At 41.6% G+C, this 26,964-nt stretch overlaps 1 protein-coding gene and 1 long non-coding RNA gene across 4 annotated transcripts in view; one reads left to right on the top strand and one right to left on the bottom strand.

Moving 5' to 3' along the window:
* The window catches only part of Hmt-1 (ABC transporter ATP-binding protein/permease Hmt-1), a 134,940-nt gene that overhangs the window by 755 nt on the left and 107,221 nt on the right, over window positions 1-26,964 (top strand). The window contains exons 2-5 of the mRNA XM_065436557.2: window positions 10,138-10,377; window positions 19,191-19,480; window positions 21,964-22,108; window positions 24,474-24,663. Coding sequence (XP_065292629.1) covers window positions 10,174-10,377; window positions 19,191-19,480; window positions 21,964-22,108; window positions 24,474-24,663 — 829 coding nt within the window. The 5' untranslated portion in view covers window positions 10,138-10,173. The remainder of the gene's footprint in view (window positions 1-10,137; window positions 10,378-19,190; window positions 19,481-21,963; window positions 22,109-24,473; window positions 24,664-26,964) is intronic.
* Window positions 4,890-26,964, bottom strand: part of LOC135905611 (uncharacterized) — a 135,572-nt gene continuing 113,497 nt past the window's right edge. For all 3 annotated transcript variants that reach the window (XR_010565429.1, XR_010565427.1, XR_010565428.1), the window contains one exon: window positions 4,890-5,003. This is a non-coding gene — a long non-coding RNA (uncharacterized lncRNA). The remainder of the gene's footprint in view (window positions 5,004-26,964) is intronic.

Raw genomic sequence — 26,964 nt, 5'->3', positions numbered from 1 at the left:
TGTATCAGCACGTCCCCTCCCCCTCCCGTTATTTTCCTTCCTTCTTCTCTGCGTGTGACAGGCGTCTCTGTTTGTGAAATTTTGTTGTTGTTGCCGCAGTTATGACATCAATTATTCTTTGTAGCTTCTATACATAAAGCATTATGAAGTTCAATGAACAAGCCTATGTATGTACATACATGTACTAATCGATGTGTCATAAAAATCTATCATAATTTCTGCACTTAGTATCCGCGAAGTGTACAAGTTATACAGGTGTCACGCGGCGCATTTCTGATCGCGATCAAGCTCGATCCGGATCGAAATTCTCGGTCGCGATTGGTTCCTTTGCGCAAGCTGCGCGAGGGAGCCAATCGCAGTCGAGAATTTCGATCCGGATCGGGCATGATCGCGATCAAAAGTGGCCGTGTGACACCGGTATTAGGCAACATATCGAGGAGTTAACATGCGTGTAATTACGATTAAGTATTACCATTGCAAATGTATTGTGCTGTGTTTACAAGGTGTTCAATTGACCCACAAGCTTTAATGTACTTACAAGTTTCTCACTCACTGATAATAATATTTGCACATTTAAAATTTAGGCTGTGAGCAATTTCGTACAGTAAAGACAATTACATGCAGCGGATGCATTGAATGTGCCAAAGGAACCTTAGCATTGAAATATGCAGTGCCTACTGCACTTAACTTTCATTTGCTTTGTTTCGGTCCAATATTTTTAAAACTGCACTTATGTCAGGAAAGGGAAGCCCTGTGTTGGCACATGCTTTGTCCTGCTGTTTGAGGTGCTTTATGATCACTTTATCCCAGAATAATTTTTTTCTGTTGCGCTGAGGATTTTACTCGGTAACAGCATCCATTACCGTAGGTGCACATTGTTAAACCAGTCAGGAATATATGTACAATGAGAACTTCAAGCATTCAGATCTGCATACAACACAGCATTTGATTGATATGCCATACAAATAAATCTCAGTTTGATATTTGTTTACCCTAAGTGCACTACATCTGCAGGCTTGGAGTGACGCCTAGCTGGCACCGGCGAAAGACGCTGAGATTGAGTGGGGTGTTACTAATGCAGGTACAACCAAATTAGGAAGGCCCACTAAGCTTGAACAAAGACACTCCGTCACCAGAACAGGAATTGGCCTCCTTGGTGCAGTATTAGGCCACAACCTCCCCTGATGATAGCTGCAATTAACCAAAGGCCCTCACTCCCCTGCAGCTGTGGAGCACCTGACCATGGTGGTCAGACCTGCAACGCAGCAGAGGGTGCTAAGAATTTCTGGGTCCAGACAGGCCGCCAATGGAAACTGACCCTTGCAACGTTTGACACCCGAACCTTCTCGACTGAGGCTAGCTTAGCAGGACTCCTTGAGGAACTATCAGACATTGTTTGGGATATTATCGGCCTTAGTGAAATTAGAACTGGTGAGGCTTACACATTCCTAAATAACGGCCATGTCCTCTGCTATAGAAGTCTCCCTGATAAAAAGCAATATGGGGTAGGATTCCTAATCCTGAAGGACATAGCGGGCAACAGTGACGAATTCTACAGTATTAACGAGAGGGTAGCAGCAGTCATAATCGAACTTAATAAGAGGTATAGATTAGAGGTAGTACAAGCCTACGCTCCAACATCCAATTACGACAATGAGGAAGTAGATCAGCTTTATGAAGATGTTGAATTAGCAATGAGAAAAGTGCAAACTCTGTATACAGTAGTAATGGGTGACTTCACTGCAAAAGTGAGGAAAAAGCAGGCGGGTGAACAGGCAATTGGCAACTACGGCGTCAAATCTAGAAATGCTAGAGGAGAGATGCTGGTAGAATTAGCAGAAAGGAATAAGCTGAGAATAATGAACACCTTTTTCAGGAAACGTAGCAATAGAAATTGGACCTGGAAAAGTCCTAATGGTGAAACAAGAAATGAAATTGGTTTCATACTTTCTGCTGATCCCAGCATAGTGCAGGGTGTAGAAGTGATAGGTAGGGTAAAGTGTATTGATCATAGATTAGTGAGGGCTAGGATATAACTCAATTTGAACAGAGAAAGAGTAAAATTGGTCAAGAAAAAACAGGTCAACTAAGAAGCAGTAAGGGTAAAAGCAGACCAATTTAGGTTAGTACTTGCAAACAAATATGCAGCCTTAGAACAGAGAGATGATGATGGTGACATAGCGGTAATGAATGAAACTGTAACGAGGCTGGCTGCAGAGGCAGCAATTGAAGTGGGAGGCAAGGCAACCAGTAGGCAAGCCTTCCCAAGTAACAAAGCACCTAATAAAGAAACGACAAAGAATGAAAGTATGCAACTCAAGAGATAAGATAGCGTTCGTAGAACTGTCAGAAATGGTCAACAAAATAAAAATAAGTGATATTCGAAATTATAACTTGAGAAAGACTGAAGAAGCCGTAAAAAATGGACGCAACCTGAAATCAGTGAGAAGGAAACTTGGTATAGGGCAAACCAAGATGTATGCACTGAAAGATAAGCAGGGTAATATCATCAGCAATCTCGAAGGTATCATAAGGTTAGTGGAAGAAATCTATACTGACCTGTACAGCACCCAGAGGACTCGGGAGTACTCTATTCGAAACAATAATGAACAGTATACAGAAACTCCTCTTGTAACTAGAGATGAGGTCAGAAGGGCCTTGGAAGACATGAAATGGGGCAAAGCGGCAGGAGAGAATGGAATAGCAGTCGATTTAATCAAAGATGGAGGAGAAATAATGCTAGGAAAACTGGCTGCTCTCTATACGAAGTGTGTATTGACTGCAAGGGTCCCAGAAAACTGGACGAATGCAAACATTAATATAATCCACAAATAGGGTGACATTAAAGAACCGAAAATTATAGGCCCATTAGCTTACTCCCAGTATTATATCAAATATTTACCAAAATAATCTCTAATAGAATAAGTATGGCTGGACTTTAGTCAATCAAGGGAACACGCTGGCTTCAGGAAGGGATACTCTACAATGGATCACATCCATGTCATTAATCACATTATCCAGAAATCCGCAGTGTACAATAAACCTCTCCATATGACTTTCATAGATCACAAAAAAGCATTTGATTCAGTAGAGATACCAGCAGTCAGAGGCATTGCGTAATCAAGGACTACATACCGCTTACTTAAATACCCTGGAAAATATCTACAGAGATTCCACAGCCACCTTAATTCTACAAAAAAAAGTAGGAACATACCTATAAAGAAAAGGGTCAGACAAGGAGACACAATCTCCAATGCTATTCACTACATGCTTGGATGAAGTATTCAAGCTATGAGGCTCGGATGGTTTAGGAGTAAGGATCGACGGCAAATACTTTAGCAACCTTCAGTTTGCCGATGACATTGTTCTATTCAGCAATACTGCAGACGAATTACAACAAATGATTGGGGACTTAAACAGGGAGAGTGTAAGAGTGGGGTTGAAGATTAATATACAGAAGACAAAGGTAATGATATATACAGCCGGGCAAGGGAACTAGAGTTCAAGATTGCAAGTCAGCCTCTAGAGTCTGTGAAGGAGTATGTTTATCTAGGTCAACTAATCACAGGGAACCCTCACCATGAGAAAAAAATTCACAGAAGAATAAAAATGCCTTGGATCGCATACGACAGACATTGTGAGCTTCTGACTGGGAGCTTACCATTATCATTGAGAAAGAAAGTATACAATGAGTGCATTTTACTGGTGCTGACATATGGGGCAGAAACTTGGATACTGACAAAGAAGCCTGAGAACAAGTTAAGGACCGCGCGAAGAGCGATGGCACGAAGATTGTTAGGCATAACGTTAAGAAACAGAGAGAGAGCGGTTTGTATCAGAGAGCAAACGGGTATAGACGATAATCTAATAGACATTAAGAGAAAAAAATGGCACTGGCCAGGTCATGTAATGCGCAGATTAGATAACCGTTGGACCATTAGGGTGACAGAATGGGTACCAAGAGAAGGGAAGTGCAGTAGAGGATGGCAGAAGACTAGGTGGTGCCATAAAATTAGGAAATTTGCGGGTGCTAGTTGGAATTGGTTGGTGCAGGACAGGGGTAATTGGAGATCGCAGGGAGAGGCCTTCGTCCTTCAGTGGACATAAATTAGGACGATGATCATATGATGATGATGTTGATGATGAAGAAAACATCACCACAATGACAATCTGTTGGACATTGTATGAAAATTTTAGAATGCCTTATCTCGTGTAATCAGACACTTTCGCTGCTTGTTCATTGGTTCCAATCAAAATTAGGGGTTACAAAAATAATTTCAATCACAAGAAAGGAAAAAGAAGATAGTCTGGAGTGAGAAATAAGCAAGAAAGAAGTCTGTCACCATCCCTCAAAGTTATTGAAAGAGCCTTGTTTTACATGATCAAAAAGCCTTCAGAAAATGCAATTTTTATGTGAAGTAGCAGCATAGCTTCTTGACATAAATGGAAATCAACAGAGCTTACCTCGCACCCTCCTCAATATTGATGAAAAAAAAATGGCATATGAAAATAGGGTACTTACTGTTGTGATTGTTGCTGACCTTGCAAAAGCATTTGGTGCATTTAGTCCCTCACAACATATCATTGTCTAATTAGAACACTAAAAGATCTGCAGCAAGGTGATAGATCTCACAAGTGGCTACATGCTGAATCGAAAACAATACATGCAAACTAATTGAGTGACATCACCTTGATGAACAGCAAACAGCACTGTTCTCCAAGAATTTTTATTTATTTATTTATTTATTTATTTGTACATACTGCAGCCTCAATGAGGCTATTGCAGGAGTGGGTTGAACAACAAACATACAAACATTTATAAGCAAGCTTGCATGAACTGTTTTAGTGGTAGTGAACGAATGTTGCTCGGTAATGAATTCCAGACTTCATTGTTGATGAAAAAAAGCTGTATTTAAATAATTTATTGCAGGCAAAAAAGGTTGAGATATTTAGAGCATGATGACTCCTCGTAGATGATGGTTTGGAAAAGGCGAAATAGTTATCTAGAGAAGAGAGAGAAGGAGAACTGATAAGCATCTGAAGGAATTTTAGGCATTCAAGTTTGCGACGCTCTGCTAGAATAGTGAAACCAAGTAGGGGAAGAGAGTTAGATGGCGAAAGTCTTTGTCATATCTCTTACAAACAAAATGCACTGCCTTTTTTTGCAGTGATTCTAGTTTTTTGACATCACAGTGTCTGTATAGATTCCATACAAAGCAACCATATTCGAGGATCGGGTGAATGAGGGTTTTATAAGTTAGAAGTTTAGTTTCTTGAGGAGCAAGACATGGTGTATGATGTAAGCAACCTAACCTTTTAAGGGCATTGTTACAGGTGACATGAATGTGTTCGACAATGACATATCATGTGTTAGTAGGTTACCTAAATATTTGAATTCGAACACTCTATTTAAAGTAATATTATTGAAGGCATAGGCAAAGAAGGAAGGGCATGAGTGTTGAAGGACATGGAGACAGTTTTGGAAAAGTTTATATTCATTTGACATGTTTTGGACCAATTACAGAAGTCGGTGAAGTAATTGTTAAGGACAACATGATCAATTGGAGATTTAACTGTATGATATAAAATGAAATAATCTGCAAAAAGGTGTGCTTTAACTGAGGGGTGTAGTGGTAGATCAATAATATAAAGCAGGAATAAAAGAGGACCCAGTACTGAGCCTTGGGGAACCCCTGATAAAACAGGCATCAATGGTGAGTTAGTAGAATTGAAGCATACATATTGTGAGCACTGGGAAATAGAGTCCAATATCCAGCCAACCAAGGGTGCATTTTTTAGTTTAGCTAACAGCTTGTGCATAAGTTTAGTGTGTGAGACAGTGTCGAAGGCTTTTGCAATGTGTATTAAAATCAGTCACCTATGTCTAAAGAGGTGCTGATGTCTTGAATAAATTCTGTCGATTGTGTCATTGTGCTGAGGCTATGTCTAAAACCATGCTGGAAAATGCATAAAATTTTGTTAGTTTCAAGAAATTCCATAATATCTTTAAAGATAATGTGTTTGAGTAGCTTACATGAATGGCCTGTTAAGGAGATGGGCTTATAGTTAGATAACAATTGAATGTTACCTGACTTAAATATAGGGAGAATTGAAGCAAGTTTCCAGAGGGAGGAAGGTTGGCGGTTGAGAGAGATTTTCTAAAGATAATTGGTAGGTATCTGCTCCACCAAAGACAGTATTGAATATGAAAAACAGTCGGGATACTGTCAGGACCACACAACTTCTTGGTGTCAAAGTTTAGGATTAAGTTAAGTTCACCCTCAGGAGACAGTGATACATCGATTGAAGGCCATGGTTGAGAATCAAAAACAGGGATTAGCGAGTTATGAGTCATAAAGACAAGAGTGGAAGTAGGTGGTAAAACGAGAAGCTATTGTCTGCGTATCAGAACCTACTACATTGTTCATTATCAACGCATCCGAGGATGACCCAGGTGGCATGATAGCTTTCCAAAATTTACGGGTATTAATCTTCATTAATTTCGGCAAGGTTACCTTGTAATAAAATTCTTTTGCAGCAACCATTTAGAACAAAGTTCCTTTTTAGTGCTATGGAACTGCATGAGTTCTGTTGAGTTGCCAGAGTGTTTTGATCAATGTATTAAAAGGACGTCTTGTTGGGCGAGTTGGTTAAATAAAAACAGTTGTAAGTGGCGCTCTGTCCCGTCCCTTTCCTTGTGTCGTGTGTGTTTTCGCGCCTAGTAGCCAAGATGAATTGATCAATGTAACCTGGCCACACGACGTGATAAATGCAAAATGTCCCTAGTCATCCAAGGAATCTCGGTGTTTGTTTTCTTTGTTTTTAAAGGAATGAAAAGCTTAATATACCTACTGACAAGATTTTTGAAGAAACTTGTCAAGGTATTTGTATCACTAGTGGTACTTATTAGTTCAAACTCATCAAAAGAATTGCATAGGGTGTCTGTTAGGGCCAAATCATCAGCGTGGTTAAAGCCAAGAAATGTGCTGTAGATATAGCAGAATTCAGGGATGATGCCTGGAACTGAATTTAACACAGCATTCTGGTCAGATATTCCATCAATAACATCGCATTTATAACTGGCATTAAAAAGAAATGTAGTGAGAAAAACAATATCAAGGACTGAAGTTTGCCGAGCGAAATCCTGAACAATCTGGTGCAGGTCAAAGGACAATCAAATGTGGACGAACACCGACCCAATAGCTACTTCGTGTCCGCTCCCTTTCGTAGACCAATCAACACCAGGAGCATTAAAATCACCCATGCAGATAACGTTAGATAAAGAAGTATTATAACTATTCAAAAATTCACCTAGATTGTAAATACTCAATATAAGAACCAGGTGGCCAGTAAACGACCCCTATAATCACAGACATAATTTGAAGTTGGACTTCACACCATTAAGACTCAGTATTAGACAGAGCAGGGAGTACGGAAAAGTGAAAGTGAGATTGAAGAAATGGAGCAACACTGCCTCCTCTTCCAAATTTTCTGTCTCCCTGAAGCACTTTGAAGCCAGGGAGGGTTACTTAAGAATCATGCATACCATAATGTAACCAGATCTGAGTAACACTGATAATATGTGGCGAGTAAGATGACACCGAGGAAAGAAATTTAGATAAATTTCTTACAAGGCTTCTGGCATTAACATTTAAAATAGAAAGTTTATTGCCAGTACCAAGAAGTGAAGGCGAATTGGCCCTAGGAAGTGTTTCAGTGGGTTTAGTTGAGCCAGCAGCAGGTCTGACAAGAGTATTGGATGTGCTATCGCAATTGTATCGTACCCTGTCAATAAATACATGATCAAATCGAAGTTGCGCACATGAGCCACTATCCCTATGAGAGCAGGTGCTTCCCCGAGCTTCTCACAAATATTACGAACCTGAAGCGAGAAGTCTTCTGATTTTGAACTTGCTTTTATTTCAGCTTGCATCCCTTGATCCTCCCCTGTTTTATGTTTAAAGAATGTATGTTCTACACTGACAACCTCACTTTATTCTTAACCACTAGTGATGAGACCTAGTAAGACTCGGGTAAGGGCTGCACCCATGTAAGGGCCACGCCCCCAACTTGGGAGCCCAAAATTCGGGGAAAAGAATTAGAACAGAGAAGCAGTCGCATTCGGTGCCCCAATGCCGCATGCGCTCATCAGCGAATTTTCGTGTGCTGCATCCTTCCGTACGCTGCTACTGGATGATGAGAGTTGCACGAATTTTGATGAAAAGTTTCAGTCCTGTGTAAGGGCCGCACCTCATCAAAATTGTGAAAAATAGTTTGTCCCTTACACGAGTCTGTACGGTAACCATATTTATACTTGCCTACAAATGATTGTGCATCGCCATCTACTGCTGTTTAATCACGCTAGCATACCAGAAACCAGCATACTCATTGTAGTCAATACGGCCTATAGTATTCTATTTACCACTCACCAGGATCTACAGCAGACAGTTTTTCCTTTTCATATGTTGATGTAAAACATGAAATACTTAGCAGCACAATGTTGTGTTGCCTACATAATTCCACGGGTCCATCATATTCGCGTGATACAAATTGTATAGTGCATTCCTAAACACCACTGAGTTCTCTGTAACTCGTGATAATGCATGTATAAGTGGTGAACAAACTTGAGCACCGAGATATGCTTTGGTACCCACTGACCATGCCTGCTACTGTCATTGTCACCTAAGTGTTGCTTAGCTTCCTAGGCACAGTTTCACCCAATAAACAGTTCTGTTCATCTCAAGTCATCTTTTTGGCTAGTTTTAGCTAATGTGACTGGCTCATGACAATTCCGTGCATTTTGTACAAACTGTTTGTACTGCATAACCGACTGCAATTAGTGCTAAAAAATAAAACACACAGGAAGAGGGGATGAACGCGAACACTACTGTGTACTCTTTATTAGTAGGAAACTACTATAGAATCTCATTGATACTATCTTCATGGGAAGTGCAAAACAAAACATATAATAAAAAAATTGTATTATCCAAAGCAAGTACAGATAAGTATAAATATTGGCGTACTCAGTGACAAACTCAATAGCAAAGGTTTGCGAGGCATCAAAATACTGCTGCACATAACATGTTATGTGGAGCAGCATCAGTCGACTCCATATGCACCACGGTGAATGCATTTTATTCAGCAATGTTTACATAGCTCATCTGTTCGTGCTGAACTTTCTTTTCTTCAATATCCGTGAAAAGGTTCTTCTGGAAGTTAAAAAAGGAAGCCGCCATTTCCTCATTCAATTGAGCAGTGCAACCGCATCACTAGTCAACGCGCTCACACTGCTGCAGCAGCGTTTTATCGCTGCAGGTGTGACGCATGCATTTTTTTCTCCAGTGTGGCTGGGGCTTAACACATTCGTGGGTTGTTCAAGTGTTACTTAAGCAAGTACACTGGAGTATAAAGCTGTGGTTTTTAAACATACAAGTAAAAGCCCACTTCTGCAGTCGTATTGTAAAATTTCTGGTGTAAATGCGATTTCAATAACTGTACAAAAATGCATTGCTCCTATGGTACGGTGGCCGGGGAAAAAAACAACAGCAACGTTGTATGCCAAAGAACGTATTATGCAGAATGATGTCAATGAGTTCAGCGATTTAAATAATGTAATTGGCCTGCATGGTGGCTGGTGCTTGTTGCACAACCAATGGGCGCTGGGTGATTGCTGGGGGACGAAGTGCATTTACCGTGCATCACAAATGCCCTTGCTTTCATTGTGTGCCATAATTAATCAGCCTGGTGTCCCCAGCATGCACCAATGGCACAAAGAAATGTTCGCCACCATTTGGGTCGAGTATTGTGTTTCCATCGCTGAGCACTGCAAACATATACACATCTTGCGTGGGCGCCACAAGAATTTGTATTCAGAAGCTTGCAGCACAATAGATGGCTCACTTATGCAACAGTCTTTGTTCTTTTCGGTAAAATAGGCTTCCAGAGCAAGTCTTGAAGTGGTGTCACTACTCGAACTGACCTCCTCCTTCGTCCCTCTCCCCACCCTGATGGATCCACTTCCTGGGGGCGGAAGCTCTTTATGGTTATTTTAATAAACATTTTAACAAAAATAACAACCTGTCTAGACTGCTTGCTGAATGTTTGTACTACAAATTTTTCGCACTGTGTGCCATGCAGGACGTGCTGTCGTGAGGCAACAGCAAGGCCGACAAGATGCATTACTGCCCTCCAAATGTGACCCTGGGCCACATGTGGACCCGAGAGGGTCTCTCCCAGTGTTTCCTTGACACAGTGGGGCCACCTGTTCTGCTCTTCACCATACTGGTAGGCGGGGGCATCCAGTGGGCTGTGTACCACAAGTATGCCACACGCCTCGACACCAGACTACTTCATCGCAGAGGCTGCTACAAGTTCCATGTAAGTGCTCCTTGAAAAAAAAAAAAAAAAAAAACGATTCACCATCCCGGACTTGCAAAAGTGAATGTCCAGCGAAGCTGTTGTAAGAACATCACTGCAACTGCTAAGGGGCATATGCAGTGCTTTATTGATAGTTCATATGCTTGCTTTGAGGTTGTTCTTTATTGAAACATATGCTGTTCTGTGTGTTGTATGGGTGATTTCAATGAATGCATGCATGCACTGTTTGCTTCACTTTGCTGAGTGCTTGTAGCCTCTGCCTTATGGGGGTATGAGCCATTGCTTATGATGACAGATGCTTGTTTTGAGCTTGTTCTTTATTGAAATGTACACTTTCTGTACATTGTGTGCTTGATTCCAATTAACTTGTGCACTGTTCACTTCACTTTCTGACTGCTTGCAGCCTCTGCATTACGAGGGGGATAAGCCTTTGCATTTTTGCTTACTTAGGGGAGCACGAGCCATTGCTGATGATAATTTTTGTTCATGGATAGACATGAAAAATGCAGACCGTTGAGAGGCTAATAGCTTTGCTGTAAGAAACCTCATTTAAGAACGTAACTTTAATTTAAAGTAAAGCTCTCTCTGCTTCTTCCCGCCACTTTGCTTCCCCATTTCTGGATGCTACGGGGAATGTGGCTGAATGACTGGAAAACTTGCTGTTGGATGCTTTTTCAACTGGGCATGGAGGTAGCCAAGTAAACAACAAGGCTCACTAGGCATGGACCCGCAAAGACAACTTGTGCCACAGGGTACATGCCACTGCAGTAGTAAGGGTATTGAAGTCTCACATGTGTTTAGATGTATGTCACCCTTCTCTGTGCATACACCTCACATCAGCATTCTTCAACAAGCATCATACATTGCCTTTGTCCGCATAACACAGACAGCTGCAGGTGATGAGGTTGTGCTTGCCTCATCTGCTGGTACTACTACCTCACTAACTCAAACAAGCATCGTGTCATTTAGATGACGACATTGGGTTGGATCTGTTTTATTTATCTATACTTATTGCACTAATGTTGGGATTGGCTGTGGCAGGAATTGGGACAGTACATCTGTATACAGGGTCGGTATATCGTAGAACTGTTCTAATCTGTTTTTATTCCATATCTACCATTAGCCCTCCTTGATAGGTCAGAATACTTTTGGTCCAGCCCATATGGTTGCAGCCCGAGTCATTTTGACCTCTTAGGGAGGGCTAAAGGCAGATTTGGAATAAAAACAAATTGGAATAGTCTTACGTTACACCGGCCCATGTCTACACTAGCACACAGCAAAACGAAAGCTGAAATAAGACAAAACTCAGATAACAGCATGAATGGTAGAAGTCTGTAGAAACGTGACTCATAAAAAAGCATTCTGGATACAATTTCAAACGTCTGAAAGTCAAGTACTAACAAATGAAAGGGGAAGAACACTTATAAGAAACAGAACAAGTAATCAAACTGCAAAAATTTTTACATGTGCTATGTCATCCTGTAAGTTACAATGTAGTGGTCTACAGGTATAATCAAGAACAAGGGAAACTGGAAAAAAATATATTATTTCCCATGTAAATTATAGCACTCATAGGCTCAAGTGCATAGTTGAACCAACCATGAAAAATGAAAGATCACTAGTAATCTGGACAACAGACATAATTAAACAGGCAATCGAAAAAATTTTAAAGGTAGGACAATGCTGTTAGGAAACACTTTTTGTTTTAAGTGTACAGAAGAAAAGAATACCTAAATGTATTGAAGCGGAATCAATATTCAGTAAGATGTTTGTTACGCTTATTTCATACGCTTCTTGTGTCACCCAAATAGTGTATGTATTTTTCCACTTTAGTAAGGGCAGATGTTCTGAATTTTATTATTCAGTAATAGTGTTCTCTTCCTATGAGTCAATCATACAGACTGCTTTCTGTGCACCATCTGCCACTCATCAGGCCATGGATCTATGTTTATTTAGTATTGCATTACTTCGCGTCATTTGGCCTTGACTGTCAGTATTACTTTTTATGAAATATGCAGTCATCTAGGAAAATTCTTATAGTCATACTAATATCACATGTTATGTCATTTGTGAAGAGAGGAAATAGGACAAGTGCTTGGACCGTACCCATGGAAACATTAGGAGCACTTCAACATAATCTAAAGACTGCCCTTGAATGTGTACACATTTTATTTTGACAGGTAGTCCATTAAGCAGTTCATCATTCTGCCACGCCAAAAAACTGTTTGCAATTTAAACAGAAATTAGCAGCAAGACACATGTTAAAAGGGCCCTGAAACACTTTTTTTTTAACATAGTAAGAAAACGTTGCCAATCTGTCATAGAGGCTGTTGTGAACATGGCAGCCAAATATTGCTTTGAATATAGGTGGACCCATGTGTTTTTTAGAAAAGGAAATTGAACGCAAGACAACTTTATTTACTCTAAGTTCGGCTACTAAATCTCACTAGTCGATGCTACAAGCGACATCCTCGTCCAAGCTACCAGAGAAGTAGTCCTTGTCGGATGCTTCACAGGAGTCCCCAGCACCCCAAACGACGTCGTCCGCTATACCGTCGAGTGCGGTGGAGGTTCCGCATTTGTTAATGCCAGTCTGGATAGACTTCAGGCTGGCCTTATGGCGTGCTTGACGGAGGAACTTTGTTATTTCGTTACTTTTGCTAGCTTTGTTTACGAACATAGGTTGAGATTTTTTGGTTACGAATATATGTTAACTCATTTTGAGTGACATATTCAGAAGAAAAAAAAAGGTTGACCTATATTCGAATAAATATAGTAATTTGTCATTTAATCTAATCTAGTCAAACACCACTGTGTCCTCGTTTTCATGTTTAGTCTGGCTGCTATCCCACAACTGTTGCCATATGTCTTGGATTCTTAGCTCAAAAAGCTTGTAACAGTTTCAGGAATTTTAGGGTTATCCCTGTTGTCTAACTGTATTTTATGACTGGCTTTGCCTTGTTAACTCTTCTGGTGCTAAGATAATAAATTCTTTAAATCCTGAAACAGTTTCACAAAGTCTACCCTTTATTAGTTGGCAAGACACCTTCATTTCTAGGCTGTCTACCAGCTCGTTTTTTGGTTCGGGCATGCCATAAACAGTTAAGTTTCATCATCTGCTTCTGTTCTGAAAATTGTTTGCCTGTTACAGCTCGACCTACTTATAAGAATGTTAATGTGCCTATAAAACTGCATTGTTGCAACTGGTATTGTTATAACCGAGTTGCATGAAAAAAAAGCAGAGGGGACAGACATTCAAACGATCTAATTATAGACAGAAAGAAGCAGTGCTGAGCCCACTTATACTGATTACTGATTTTAACAATACTCGGATGTAACATAACATTGAGTAGCTGCTACGCCATCAACGTTTCTGTGCATTTTATGGTAAAATAAACAGCTTACTACAATGTTCCCACGCTGAATTTTTGGCTATAATAATTAAACCTGGCTACCGGGTGTCTGCACCAAAAATAGAAGGAAAGCGAAATCCAGCAAAAGAAAAACAATTTGGCAGAACCCATCTCATGATGGCTGTCAACGGTAATGTGCTTAGCATTGAAGCAATATGGTGATACATTAATGATACGGAGGTTCATTGAAGACCAGCACAGACCGAGTGGTACATAGCCAGTGCTTCAAGTTGACGTGAAAGAGTTTGATTGAACAGTGGTACCTACGCAGTTCCGTATCTACAGTGACCCATGCCATCAAAGTTGGTCGGACAGCTGGTTTTAAACCCTGTTTCTTCAGCACAGCAGCCCAAGTGCACTACTCGTTTGACCATGACTGCCCATTGACCCAGGTAGGCGGGAAAACGGTTGGATACAGACATACATAGCTAGGTAGATGGCCCCTGTAAAGCACATGAAGTTCCTTAAGAATCCTAATGCATTAAACGTGCGAGCTGCTTCACCACACTCGCGTTTGTGTCGTGCACCCCGCACGGCATGCCTTCATTGCATCACATCGCTGGCCTTGCATGCTGCTCTCACGTCTCCCATCCAATCTCGGCGATGTAGGAGGCAGGGCTCCATGCATGACCATGACGTGGTCCCTAGGTTCCGGTATGGGAGAAGGCAGGAAAGGAACACTGCTTGCGGGCACTGCTTGATGCGAAAGTGTCTCTCCATTGGCAGCAACACTTGCCTCCTGGCAACATAGTAACAGGGCAGGTAGTTTCTTCCATCTCCTCCAATAGCAAACCAATTTGAACAATTGTTTCTGTAAAATGCTCTTCAGATGGCGTTTTACTTCACTAAAATGCTCCTCAGACAGCAGTTTACAACTTCCTGTGTATAACCAAAAATTGCAATGGGGTCTGGTTAGGGGCCTCTTAAGCTTTTTTTCACAGGCACATGTGACGATGACAAAAAGGAACACTTCGTTGCTTTGTGATCTGACATGCGATCAGCAACTTCCCAGGACAATGTATTCCTTAGGATGACATCATTTTCAAAGGTTAGATCCTCAACATCTTTAGTTGCTGATTTCAAATGTGAGGTTCGACGTTTCAGGTGAAAATTAAAGGCTAAATTCAGCAATGCTTCTTTGCTAGTTCAAGCATACCCTGTGATATGCCCGGAAGGTTGAAATCAGCAGTCAAAATTATCTTGTGTGCCTTGAAGAACCCCAGATGGTCCAAATTTCCAGAGTCCCTCACTATGGTGTGCTTTATAATCAGATTGTGGTTTTGGCACGTAAAATCCCATAATTTAATTTAATTAAGAATTATCTTTGTAGAATTGGGTAAGTGACATGGTATATAGTAATTTAATACTTCTAGTGTTTCCATAATATTCAGCATTTGTTAATGCCAGTCTGGGTAATCTTCAGGCTGGCTTGACAGCCAGCCAGAAGGAACTTTACAGAGGAACTTGTTAGCTCGGTACTTTTGCTAACTTTATTTACAAACATAGGTCAAGATTCTTTGGTCACGGATACACGTTAATAGCTCATTTTGAGTAGCATCTTCAGAAAAAAAAAAGAAAGGTTGACCTATATTCGAATAAATATGGTAGTCCACTGTTAAGTCTAATCTGGCCAAACACCACTGTATCCTTGTCGTTTTCGTGTTTAGTCCAGTCGCTTTCCTAAAACTTTTGTCGTATGTCTTCGATTCTTAGCAAGACAAACTTGTAACTGTTTTTAGTAATTTTAGGGTTATCCCTGTTGGCTAACAGTTTTCATGACTGACTTTGCCTTGTTAACTCTTCTTGCACAAAGACAATAAATTCCTTGAAATCCCGAAGCAGTTTCACTAAGTGTACCGTTTATTAGTTGGCGAGACACCTTCATTTCTAGGCTGTCTACCAGCTCGTTTTTTTGGTTCAAGCATGGCATAAACAATCAAGTTTCATCACCTGCTTCTGTTCTCAATTTTGTTGACATTTTACCATTGACCTACTTATAACAATATTCAAATGCCAAGAAAATTGCATTGTTAACTAATAATTGATATAACCGGGTTACATGAAAAAAGCAGAGGGGACAAACATTCAAACATTTTAATTATATCAGAGCCGTGTGCAGCAAAGAAGCTCGCATTTTGTTTTTTTTTTCAAGGCAGTGCGATAAAAGTGTGCAGTGCAGGGTGAACAGCATAAAGTCAAGTGTGGCGAAGCGGGTCACTTTCCTTTTTCCTTTCGGAAATTTAGCGTTCTTTTGCCTTTCAGCACACACGCCCAGTAGCCATATTTATTTGTCAGAGCCAATAACGTGGCATGGAAGCATTGTAGTAAGTGGTTTATTTTACAATAGAACACACACAAAGGTTGATGGTGCATTGGCTACTCATTGTTATATTCGATATCTTGACACATGTTCTTATTTATGCTTTTCCAGAGACTGCATTTCACCCACTAACAGCTTAATGTTATCTTTGGAATAAAAAACAAAAACAGTGTGACACAGGACGACCTGTATCGCACTGTTTATGTTTTTTATTCCAAAGATGATCCAACCAGCCCCTTTGAACACACTTTCATTGTTATCGCTTAGTGTGAAACGCACCTGCATGGTTTGCAACTTACTTGAATGTTATCATTGTTTCTATCTGCTGTGTATGTTCTCGCTGAACCTTGTGTGATCAGATCATATGCGCAACGCGAATAGTCATGAGTCATGTATAAAATCCAACCCGCTTGACCTGCAGATCAAATTTTTGCGATCGCCGACTATGCTCACTGCTATAGTTGTGCTTTGAGTGTCACTCACTTTTGTCGGCACAGTTCACCCAATAACAACCTGGTTTCGTGATTCACAGTTTTGCCACTATGTATGTCCTTCAGCATCACTACAACGTGACAATATTGTTAAAATCAGTATCAGTATAAGTGGGCTCAACTGTGCTAAACGCACTTCATGTTAAGTTTCAGCCAGCTGAGACAGTCTTTATCTGTTTTCATCCAAAATTCTGCCTTGATGAATGTATTGATCTCCACGTGAGATAACTGCAGGAACCTCATTGGTTGCCTTGTTCTCAATTTTAATTTAATCTATAGGGGAGGCCAAGGAGTGGATTCCAAAAAGGTGTTCCTGCATGTTGGGGCCAGGATACATTTTGGTATCACTAGGCAGCGGTAACAAGATGTTAAGGTTACCGAGTAATCACATAAAGACAGCCACAACTGCCATTGGCATGAAAAAATCACTAGGATCACATTGCCACGACGATAACATATGGTGTCGCATTTTTTCACCTGTAGCAAAAAGATGAAAAGGTTCGTGAGCAATATTCTCGAAGCAGTGCCGCCATGCCCAACGCAGGAGTGAAGTGTGGCGAAGGTGTTAAAGGTGCTTGGTGTTGATGACATTGAGGATACTGGAGCTGATCCTTAGAATTTCTTAGCTGATAGCATGCATAAGAGGGGACTCATTCTAAGCCATCGTAGTGTCTGCCATTGAAACTTTTCCAACAAAAACTCTTTGAATGTCGCCTCGAGTCCATCTGGACTATTGTGAGCCTGCTTGAGCACCTGCTCAACAGGAGTTCAGCAGCAGCAACATGTTCGCTTTGTACAAATAGGCAAGGGTCCAGAGAGAGAAACTCTCTCACCTCAGTGGAAAGGTTCATAGTGGCTCGATATTGCTGTGCCAACTACAATCATGGAAACAGGGGACCCTGACTGTTACGTGTGGCAGTTGGAATGCAGTGTATGTCAGGGAAGTAGTGAGACTGATTTTAGAAAAGTTGTTTAGCTGAAGCTGTGTTTACATACCAAGTGTTGCATTGATTACTCTGCCACGTTATACATGACTTCTCCTTTTAAATGGCTGGCTTACCTGCACTCAAAGTTCACTCTGAGCTACCATCGTGCATGAAGTTTAGTTTAATACCAAATTTCGAGGCTGCCAGTTGTTGTCCACATTAAATTTGATGTTCACAATGTCTGGCTCAACGTCACCGCTAATGATGTTGTAAGAGAATGGTAGTAGTGTTCCAAAGCAGCATCGTGTGTTGGTTGGCTCACAAGCTGAGGGCTTGTGTCCTGTTCCACCTTGCCATGCACATTGTCTTGTTCACCCATGTCACACTGCACTTCTAAATTAACTTAACAACATACCTATTGCTTTTGTGTTTCTCAAATTTCTGGAATATCTTGCAGTGCTAGATCCAACTACAGCCAACAACGTCATCGTCCTCCTCTGAGTTCTTAGTGGGTCTTATGCCTGCTGGAGTGCTGCGAAATGTAGGACGGTGGCCTTCTTTGTCTCTTCTACACTTGCAACTTATCGTCCATATAAAGTAGGCGTTCTGTTTTCATTCACAAGGTTGCTTCATGACTCATTTATTCCCAGGACATCAATAGAATGAAACCACCTTCCCACGTCCGTAGTGACAGTAAATAATCTAAGCGTGTTTAAATTAGCTATTGACAACTTGTTTCTTTGTGTTTAATGACACATATTTGCTTTACCTGCATTCTTTGATTATTCCTTTTGTGCTTTATTGTTATCCACTGTTTTAATGCCTGCCATGCCCTTCTGTGATGTCATCGGGCCTTGAAGCTATTGAAATAAACAAATCTGTGCCGTCCTATGTTATGCCTCCTAAATCAGTACTACCTTCCTGGCTTGAGACAACTAAAAACCCTGTGGAATTGGAGGGTTGTACAATGCTGATACTGCTGTGATTTGTTCCTTAGTCACTGGGGCTGCACCACAAGCTGAAAGCTTACAAATGCTTCAGTGAAGCAGAATTGACAAAAGCCACTTGATTGTCTCAAGCTTTTACAGTGTTCTTGTTTGGCTGAACACTTGATAGGATGGGGCATGACCGGCATGTGTATAGCTTCTTGGGGCTGTCAAAACGCAAGTACAGTTGAACTTTGATGTAGTGAAGGGAGTCAGTACTGTTTCATGTTGATATCAGTGTATAATAAATATATGGTGATATTGAGTATAGGATATAATGAAGGTAATTTTCTGTTGAATGCAACTTATTCTGAAGTCTGACTGCATTGGGAACACAAGCAAAACATGTGCTTTATGCCAGTGCAAAGTCTTCTACAAAAGTGCTCTCTTCACATAAAGGTAGTCATCAGAGTGGAAAATCAGGTTCCCAACACTCTACTGCAAGTTGCTGTCATGAAAAAAAAAAAGTACTGCAGCAAAAGTGGCTGAAATGAGTGATTAGCACCATTCACTTTACAAGGTGTGATGTGCAACACATGGTCAATGTGTTGATGTTATATAGCTATATTTGAACCTCGCACAATTGAACATCACTTGTCATCCTCATGACATGCGAGGCTGCTGACTGGAAAACGGCATTCCACATGCTCATTGAGTCGATGGCTGTTTGCATGCAGACATCGCTCATGATGGCAATGGCTACATCGTGCCTGATACGGCTGGCTGTTGTGTCGGGCATTGGAGGCGCCCCTCTCGAGGGCCACCAGCTGGTCTGGGCCCTGTGCATGGCACCCGCCTGGCTGCTGTCGGTGCTGCTGACACGTCTGGAGCGCCACTGGGCCCTGCCCAGCACGCCCACGCACGGGCATGGCCTGCCGCTGCTGATCTTCTGGGCTATGGGTGTCATCCATGAGGCCATGGCATTTCTCGGACTGTACCACCCTTCCTGGTGGTTCCAGGTCCACTCGTCAGTGCCAGTTTCTTGATTAATGAACAAGTTCTAGTTTGTCTGTAACTGTCTACGGTATACCGGGTTACCAGAGCCTAGCCATGAGTAGCAGTAGCAATAGCGATAGCAACGTCTTGTCATGCTTTCTTTAGCCACAACAGTTATGAAATGTTTTTGTTACATGGGTGATTCGGTAAAAGGAAAATAAAAAAAATCAGATTGTATCTTAACAGTCATGTCACCCTCTAGACTTTACACCAGCAGCTAAATAGAATATGGTTGGTCACTGCAATTACATGTCTCTGTCCTCTGTGGTTAAATTATGCACCACAAGGAGCTGCCACCATGCAAATGTCTCTGTTATGTATTAATTGTAATACATTTATTGACAGGCTAAAGCTTTCTATTATTATTACAAATAGTAAAGTTGAAACTCTATATAACAAACACAGATGTAACAAATTATCAGATATAACAAAGTAAATCTAAAATGTTTATTGTCAGTGCCAGCGTGTGATGAGTATATGCTTATAACGAATGTTAGGTAAAATGAAGGTAGCATTTCTGTGTTGGATGCGACTTTGTTATAACTAGGTTTGACTGTAGTAGTAGTAATAGTATGATAATCATTATTGCAAAGAATGAAGCTGGAACAGTTAGCTCAGGCATGAGCACTGGTAAGCATGAAAAGAGGTGGCAGAAGTGAGCGGGACCAATGGTGCTCTTACATGATTGAAATAGATTAAGCTCGTAACAGGGTTTTCCTCAATCAATGCCTAGGAACGTCAACAGGTTGCTGGGAATACTACCCAGTGTGTATGACTCTGTGGTATTTTGTTAGTTTTTTTTTTCTTCAGTAAGACTGAATAAAAGAAAAACAAAAAATACAGAACACTCACTTAAGGCCACTGTTTCTTCGACAACCCAATAGTCACCCTTAGCCCCACAAGGGCCGTGTCCGACCATACTTGTGTGGCTACTGACGCACACCCTTGGCTGTACCAAAAATAATATGGGAACATGAATAATCAGTAGACTGATCACACCTCCTATTGAGAAGTTGGTTAAACTAAATTTTATGGTAGGTTTTGTTCTTAAACAACAGATGGCGTGTTGAAGGATAAGACTGCTAGTGTTTCTCACCTTTCACATTTTCTGGATGGCGCAGAAATTCAAGAACTTCTTTTGCACTCCAATTCAAAGAACTTCGATGTCAGTTACGAAAGTATTTTGAGGAGCAGTGACAACAATGAAAGGACCATGTTGCCTGAGAAATGTCAATTATTCTAAATAAAATTATTAGCATAATTCTTAATTTTCAGTTGAGTGCAGCAGGTGGCGTAGAGGTAGAAGACCCGCCTCGCATGCAAGAGGTCCGTGGTTCAAATCCCGGTGCCGGCAATTTTCCACTGGATTAAAAAAAAAAATCCGCGTGGTGATAAAATCGCATAAACAGGCCTGGAGTGTGGCCTGATCCCGATGACTAGAGCTGGTAACGCACTCCCTCACGAGAGCAGGATTGGCCACCCTAGTGCAGTACTTGGCCACAGCCTCCTGTATAAGAAGTGCATAGTAGCTGTGTCTTACCAGTACTCACCTACGGGGCAGAAACCTGGAGGCTTAGGAAAAGGGTTCTACTCAAATTGAGGACGACGCAACGAGCTATGGATAGAAGAATGATGGATGTAACGTTAAGGGATAAGAAAAGAGAAGATTGGGTGAGGGAACAAATGGAAGGTAATGACATCTTAGTTGAAATCAAGAAAAAGAAATGGGCATGGGCAGGACATGCAATGAGGAGGGAAGATAACCGATGGTCATTAAGGGTTACAGACTGGATTCCAAGGCAAAGGAAGCGTAGCAGGGGGCAGCAGAAAGTTAGGTGGGCGGATGAGATTAAGAAGTTTGCAGGGACGACATGGCCACAATTAGTACATGACCGGGGTTGTTGGAGAAGTATGGGAGAGGCCTTTGCCCTGCAGTGGGCGTAACCAGGCTGATGATGATAATTTTCAGTTAAATGTTCAGATTAAACATTTTTCTCAATATTAAGCAACATATCCCCAATAAATAGCATTTAAATTTAAAGCCTGTAATGAGTTACCCAGACAGAAATTGAATTTGTTGCCCTTCGGAAAAAACCCAGCACCCAAAAGATTGAGAAGAGGCCGAAATGGCTTTGACACATTGACGCTCTAATTTCAGGACATGCCTGGTGTGATGTTTTCACCCTTTTTAATTTTCATCATCAACCAAAATAGATTTTGTCGAAAGCGTTTACCTTTAATGTGTTACACGTTCCTCTCTAATGGTGTTTACTGCTGAAATATTATGCTATAATTTACTATAAGTCCAGTGACTAGTTGCTCATATACGGAAGCAGTCCACATTTCTTACACTAGCTAGCCTGAGGGACAGGAATTATCTAGGTAGCCTGATGCTACATGCAGACTCGGCTTAGAATGCAATGACCTCATTTTGCTGCAACCACACTGATGTAGGCGCAAGGACATAGCCGACATGGTCTTCTTTGCGGCCCGTTTCATCCTCTCCGTGCTGGTGTTTGGCATTGGCCTCAAGGGTCCCTCGGTGCCAAGTGTCCAAGACTACTTCCTTTACTCGAGGGGTCACATTCAGGAGACACAGGTACAGTACCGTCACAGCTTCGTGCCCTGTGCTTATTCATTTTTTTGTTTATCTCTGGTGAGTGTTTGGTTAGGCCTACACTACCGCTATAAGCAGGCACAAATAGAGCACTATATTTGAAGCTCCATCTGTATGGGATGATGTGTTGGTGAGCACTAAACATAAACTTCAAGAAAAAGAAATGGGCATGGGCAGGACATGTAATGAGGAGGGAAGATAACCGATGGTCATTAAGGGTTACGGACTGAATTCCAAGAGAGGGGAAGCATAGCAGGGGGCAGCAGAAAGTTAGGTGGGCGAATGAGATTAAGAGTTTGCAGGGACAACATGGCCACAATTAGTACATGACCGGGGTAGTTGGAGAAGGATGGGAGAGGCCTTTGCCCTGCAGTGGGCGTAAACAGGCTGATGATGATGACGATGAAACATAAACTTACTGTAGTTGTTAGATGGTGCAGGGAACGTTGTCCAAGAAGTTGATTTTTCTTTCTCATTTTTTTTACTGTTTCCTTTTACAGCTGAATGCACTTTTTCAGCTCTTGATGCGATCATATGCGTACCCGTCAGTCGTGGACTGGAAAAATAGCAAATCAGTTTTGTGGAAGCCTACAACGTAGACAAAGGTTCATGAAAGGGAAAAATTATCATCTAGTGTAGCACAAAGTTACAAAGAAAACCAAAAGAAAGCTTCGCAGTCAAAAGAAAACTTGTCCTGATCCGGGACTCGAACATGTATGGGTTTCCTTTTATCGTCGTGCTGCATTCGGGTGGATGACAATTCTCCTCTTCCATGGACCAAGGAAATTGGACCGATCTCAGTGGCGATGCAGGATCACAGAGCATCTTGAAGTGCTAGCTGCCACAGTGGAATGATGGGCAAAACTTGCACGCTCTCACTTTTGTAAGCAACTTGTTGCTTCACAGCATAACCCATGTGAAGGACAGTGGTGAGGTTGACAATTTGAACATTCGATTCCTGAATATGTGGCCTTATGCAAACTTGCCTGTTCATGTGCTTTGTTAAGTAAACTGTTGCCATGCAACATGACGCATGCTCCAATCATATCGAAATACTAGTTGGCATTGGTATGAGTGTTGCATGCATGTGTCTGTGACTTAATGGGTGGACTGTTGGGCTTTTGTGCAAAGCTAGTTCTAAGACCGCCATCGGACGTACATTTTCTTTGTTGAAGGGGCTTGAAATGAGGTGACACGGGAACTTACCTTCCTGCCTACTGTAAGGTGCCTGTTAGAGGCAGGCAAGGAGTGTTTCACATTACTAGCACTATGTCCGACGAGCTCACTCTGCAGTACATTGTTGCAAATAATAAAGGGAGCTCACCGTGAGGGACCTTCATCATGCAGTGAATTTAAAGGGACACTAAAAGCAAATACTAGGTTGATGTGGACTGCCTAAATACCTTTCCAGAAACCTTTCAACACTTGTTTCTCACCAAGAAAACACTTAGTTTACGAGAAAACTGCATCTGAAGGGTCCGAACACCTTTTTCGAAGTTCCAATCTCCTGCCACCCAACCGAAGGAATGGTGACATTGCATATGCCAGCACCCCACTTTGCTGCCGTTGGTGAGTAAAACGGTACCTGACAGACGGCGGCACCCGACAGACGGCAGCACCCGACAGACGGCGGCACCCGACAGACGGCGGCACCGAGCCAACAAAGCGGCGGAATCGCTGCCGCAGCTGCTTTTTGGTCAAGTGGCGTAGACCGCTCAGGCATCCCCCGACATCACACTGAAGTTGAATTCTCTGCTACTTTCAGTTTGTGCAAGTTTCGCGAGCCAGCAAGACCAACGCAGCAGTGTGCGATAATGAAACTGCTAAAAAGCGAAAGCGTGGGTGGCACGGAGTTGAGCAAAAACAAAACCTTTCTAGCACCCGTGTCATTGCCAAGGGTAACTTCAATGAGTCCCTTTTTCCAAAATTAAAATGGAACTGGACTAGTAGCATTTTATTTCATACTATAATACAATATAAGGATGTTTTTTTGCAACAAGTGGTTGAGTACTAGTGACAGAATTTAACTGAAGAGTGCTTTCATCATCGGGCAAGTACTTGAATGTCGCGGGGGAGTCTCTAACCATGGCCTGCATTTACCTCAATTTCTCGATTATTAGGATTCCGTTTGCAACAATATTAACGCCTTAGAGATTCTCGACCACTAATTTATTACTTTAGCTTGACCTAGTATTTGCCTTTGGTGTCCCTTTAATAGGCTGACGATGATACTGGTGGTGACAGCGGCAGGGAACTATCTGCCAGCCTCTGCCTCTTTGAGCATCACATCCACTAAGACGACCCGGATTAGAGTCATCATATAGTGAAGATTTCTTCCTTGCTGCAGCCACTTCTGGACGAAGAAAATGGCAGCGGCAGTCCATTCCGGGGCTTCAAGAACAAAGTGCGTTTGCTGCTGCCTTTCCTGTGGCCCAAGCGCAACTGTCGCCTGCAGCTCGTGGTGGTGGTGTGTGTTGCGCTGCTTGTGTCGGGCCGCGTCGTCAACCTCTTCATACCCATGCTCAACCGACTAGTTGGTGCGTGCCTCGTTTCTTTGTTTGTTTCTTATGCAGTGATACCTAGTTGTACAACAATCTGCATTCCTAATCAAAGAGCTTTAAAAAGAGACTTTGTACGTCTAGCTTTCTTATTTGATTCAAATTTCTCAACTAGGTCACATTTTTGGTCTGCATAGTTCAATGTGGCAATCAGCATCCTTGTTCGCCCATTTCATCCAGAATAAATATAGATAATAGAGGTGATACCACCACCTTGTGTAGCTAAACATGTTTTCCGGGTGGTCCGGTGTCCTTTTATGGGAGAAGTGCTATAGGTAAGCAAACAGATAATTTATTTGCTTAGGTTAACGGAGGTTAGTTTAGCATTACTGCTGCTGGCCATGTCTGGGCATGCACTGTTGTAGCCTCATACCTCGTGCTTGTACACAGGAATCTTGTAGTTGTACAGCGCATCACAGGTTGTCGTTAGCTGTCTGTAGAAATTCCGTGTTACATGACTTTGCCAAGTGTTTTATTGAATATTATGTACAGAATAAGAGTTACAAAAAAAGTACCCGTGCACACATTATTGTCTCTTTAAGTCAAGAGCTGTTTTCATTCTGCAACAGACATGAAATAAGCTGATGGTGGTTGTGGTGGTGTAGGATATAATTTGGGACCTAAATAAGCAGGGTAGTATTATGTACAAAATGGATAAACATTGTTTGATATTCACACTCTTTTTATGAAGGGCATTCTCAGCAGTATATTCCACAGTGTGCTGTAATGGAGCAGCAAGTCATATTATTTTAACACCAAACTCATATTGTAACTTTATATTATATTAACTCTCACCAGGTTTTGCCATTGTAAGCAAATTAGCATGGTGCTCAGATCACGTGCTGACGACCGCGCCTTCAATTTCCCAAATGGCAGCACAGCACAAAAGCAGTTGAACTTTATCAAAAGCCCATGTACCCTTTCTCATACGGAGGCCATCTCCTAGCCAGAGATTCAGTCACATGTACAAATACCTCTACATTTGACACATTGCTTGCAACATCACCGATTATGGTACTATGTGACTTCGGTAAATCATCCAATGTAGAACATGCAGAACTAATTGCCTCTAGAAGTGCACTGTGCAGCAAAAGAAAAAAGGAAGAGAAGACAAAAAATAATAAAGGTGGGGCTCATGGACAGAGATGTGACGCAGTTCTTGGCTCTAGCATAAGAGAAGGCAAGGAAGGACAATTGCTTGCAGGCGCTAGTAGAGGCAAAAAAAAAAGAAAAAGAAAAATATCAGTGTTGGCAGTGAAGCTTGCCTCCTGGCCGTATGGTGACGGGGGATTTCAATTTCTTTTATCTCTTGTAATTAACAAATTCAAGAAATGCCTGCAGTGAAATGCTCCCTAGATAGTGCTTCACAACTCCCAGTGTGCAACCGAAATTTCCGATGGGGCCTGGTGAGGGGCACATTAAAGGATCAAATATTTCTTCTACAATGGAACCCAGTTCTACTAAGTTAAGAGGCTAGCTGCGTTGAAGTGAGGGGGACAGAGGGACAAGTGTGCATAAGACATGCATTGCATTGACTGCTGACTCGTGCATTAAAGCAAGTAGTCCTCTTATATATGAGCTCTTTATGTATGACATATGTATCACCCTAAGGTGCTTGTCTGTGTCTCTTAGCTGCTTTGAGCAGTTGCTTAACTATGTTACCAACTGGCGGTCAGGTTCTTGCATTGAACTAAGCTCATGTTACTACATGTTTTTTTCTTTTGCACTTGTTATTTTTCTTTTGCACTTGCACTTTCTTTGCAATACTGTCATTGTTGCGTTTCTGTTCTTACTGCAGACATATCCAATGCATTAGTCATTGTCACACTACAATTCTTGTAGGTATTCCAAGAAAGACAGGCCTGACTTGTCAAATTCTATTATACAGAATTATCACAACTAGTACAGAGAGACCTGACACAGTATAAATTGGGGTGGATGGCAAGTTGAGTCTATTAATTAGATGGCTGCCAACCATGCTGTCGTTAACATAACTGCCGGTTCATACCACTATTAACTAGACAAAATTTTACCCTGTGAAGAATGTAAATTTATTCAATTCATCGGCACCTGTCTGCATTATTATGTCCATTGCCCCGTGTTCTTGCATGCCTGGTGCAGCCTGTGTTTCCTATTAATGTCTTCGCTAAGTAATTCGTGGGGCTTTTTATAAAGTACGAGTTAAAATACACTCATTTATTTACAGGTATCCATCTTGATCACTTCTTTCTCTTCCCCCCTGCTGTTCTTGTCTCTTCTGTCTTCTTCTTCTTCGCCGGA

The sequence above is a fragment of the Dermacentor albipictus genome, chromosome 1 (genome assembly GCF_038994185.2).
Source record: "Dermacentor albipictus isolate Rhodes 1998 colony chromosome 1, USDA_Dalb.pri_finalv2, whole genome shotgun sequence".
Lineage (NCBI taxonomy): Eukaryota > Metazoa > Arthropoda > Arachnida > Ixodida > Ixodidae > Dermacentor > Dermacentor albipictus.
This window is presented reverse-complemented; position numbering and strand designations above follow the sequence as displayed.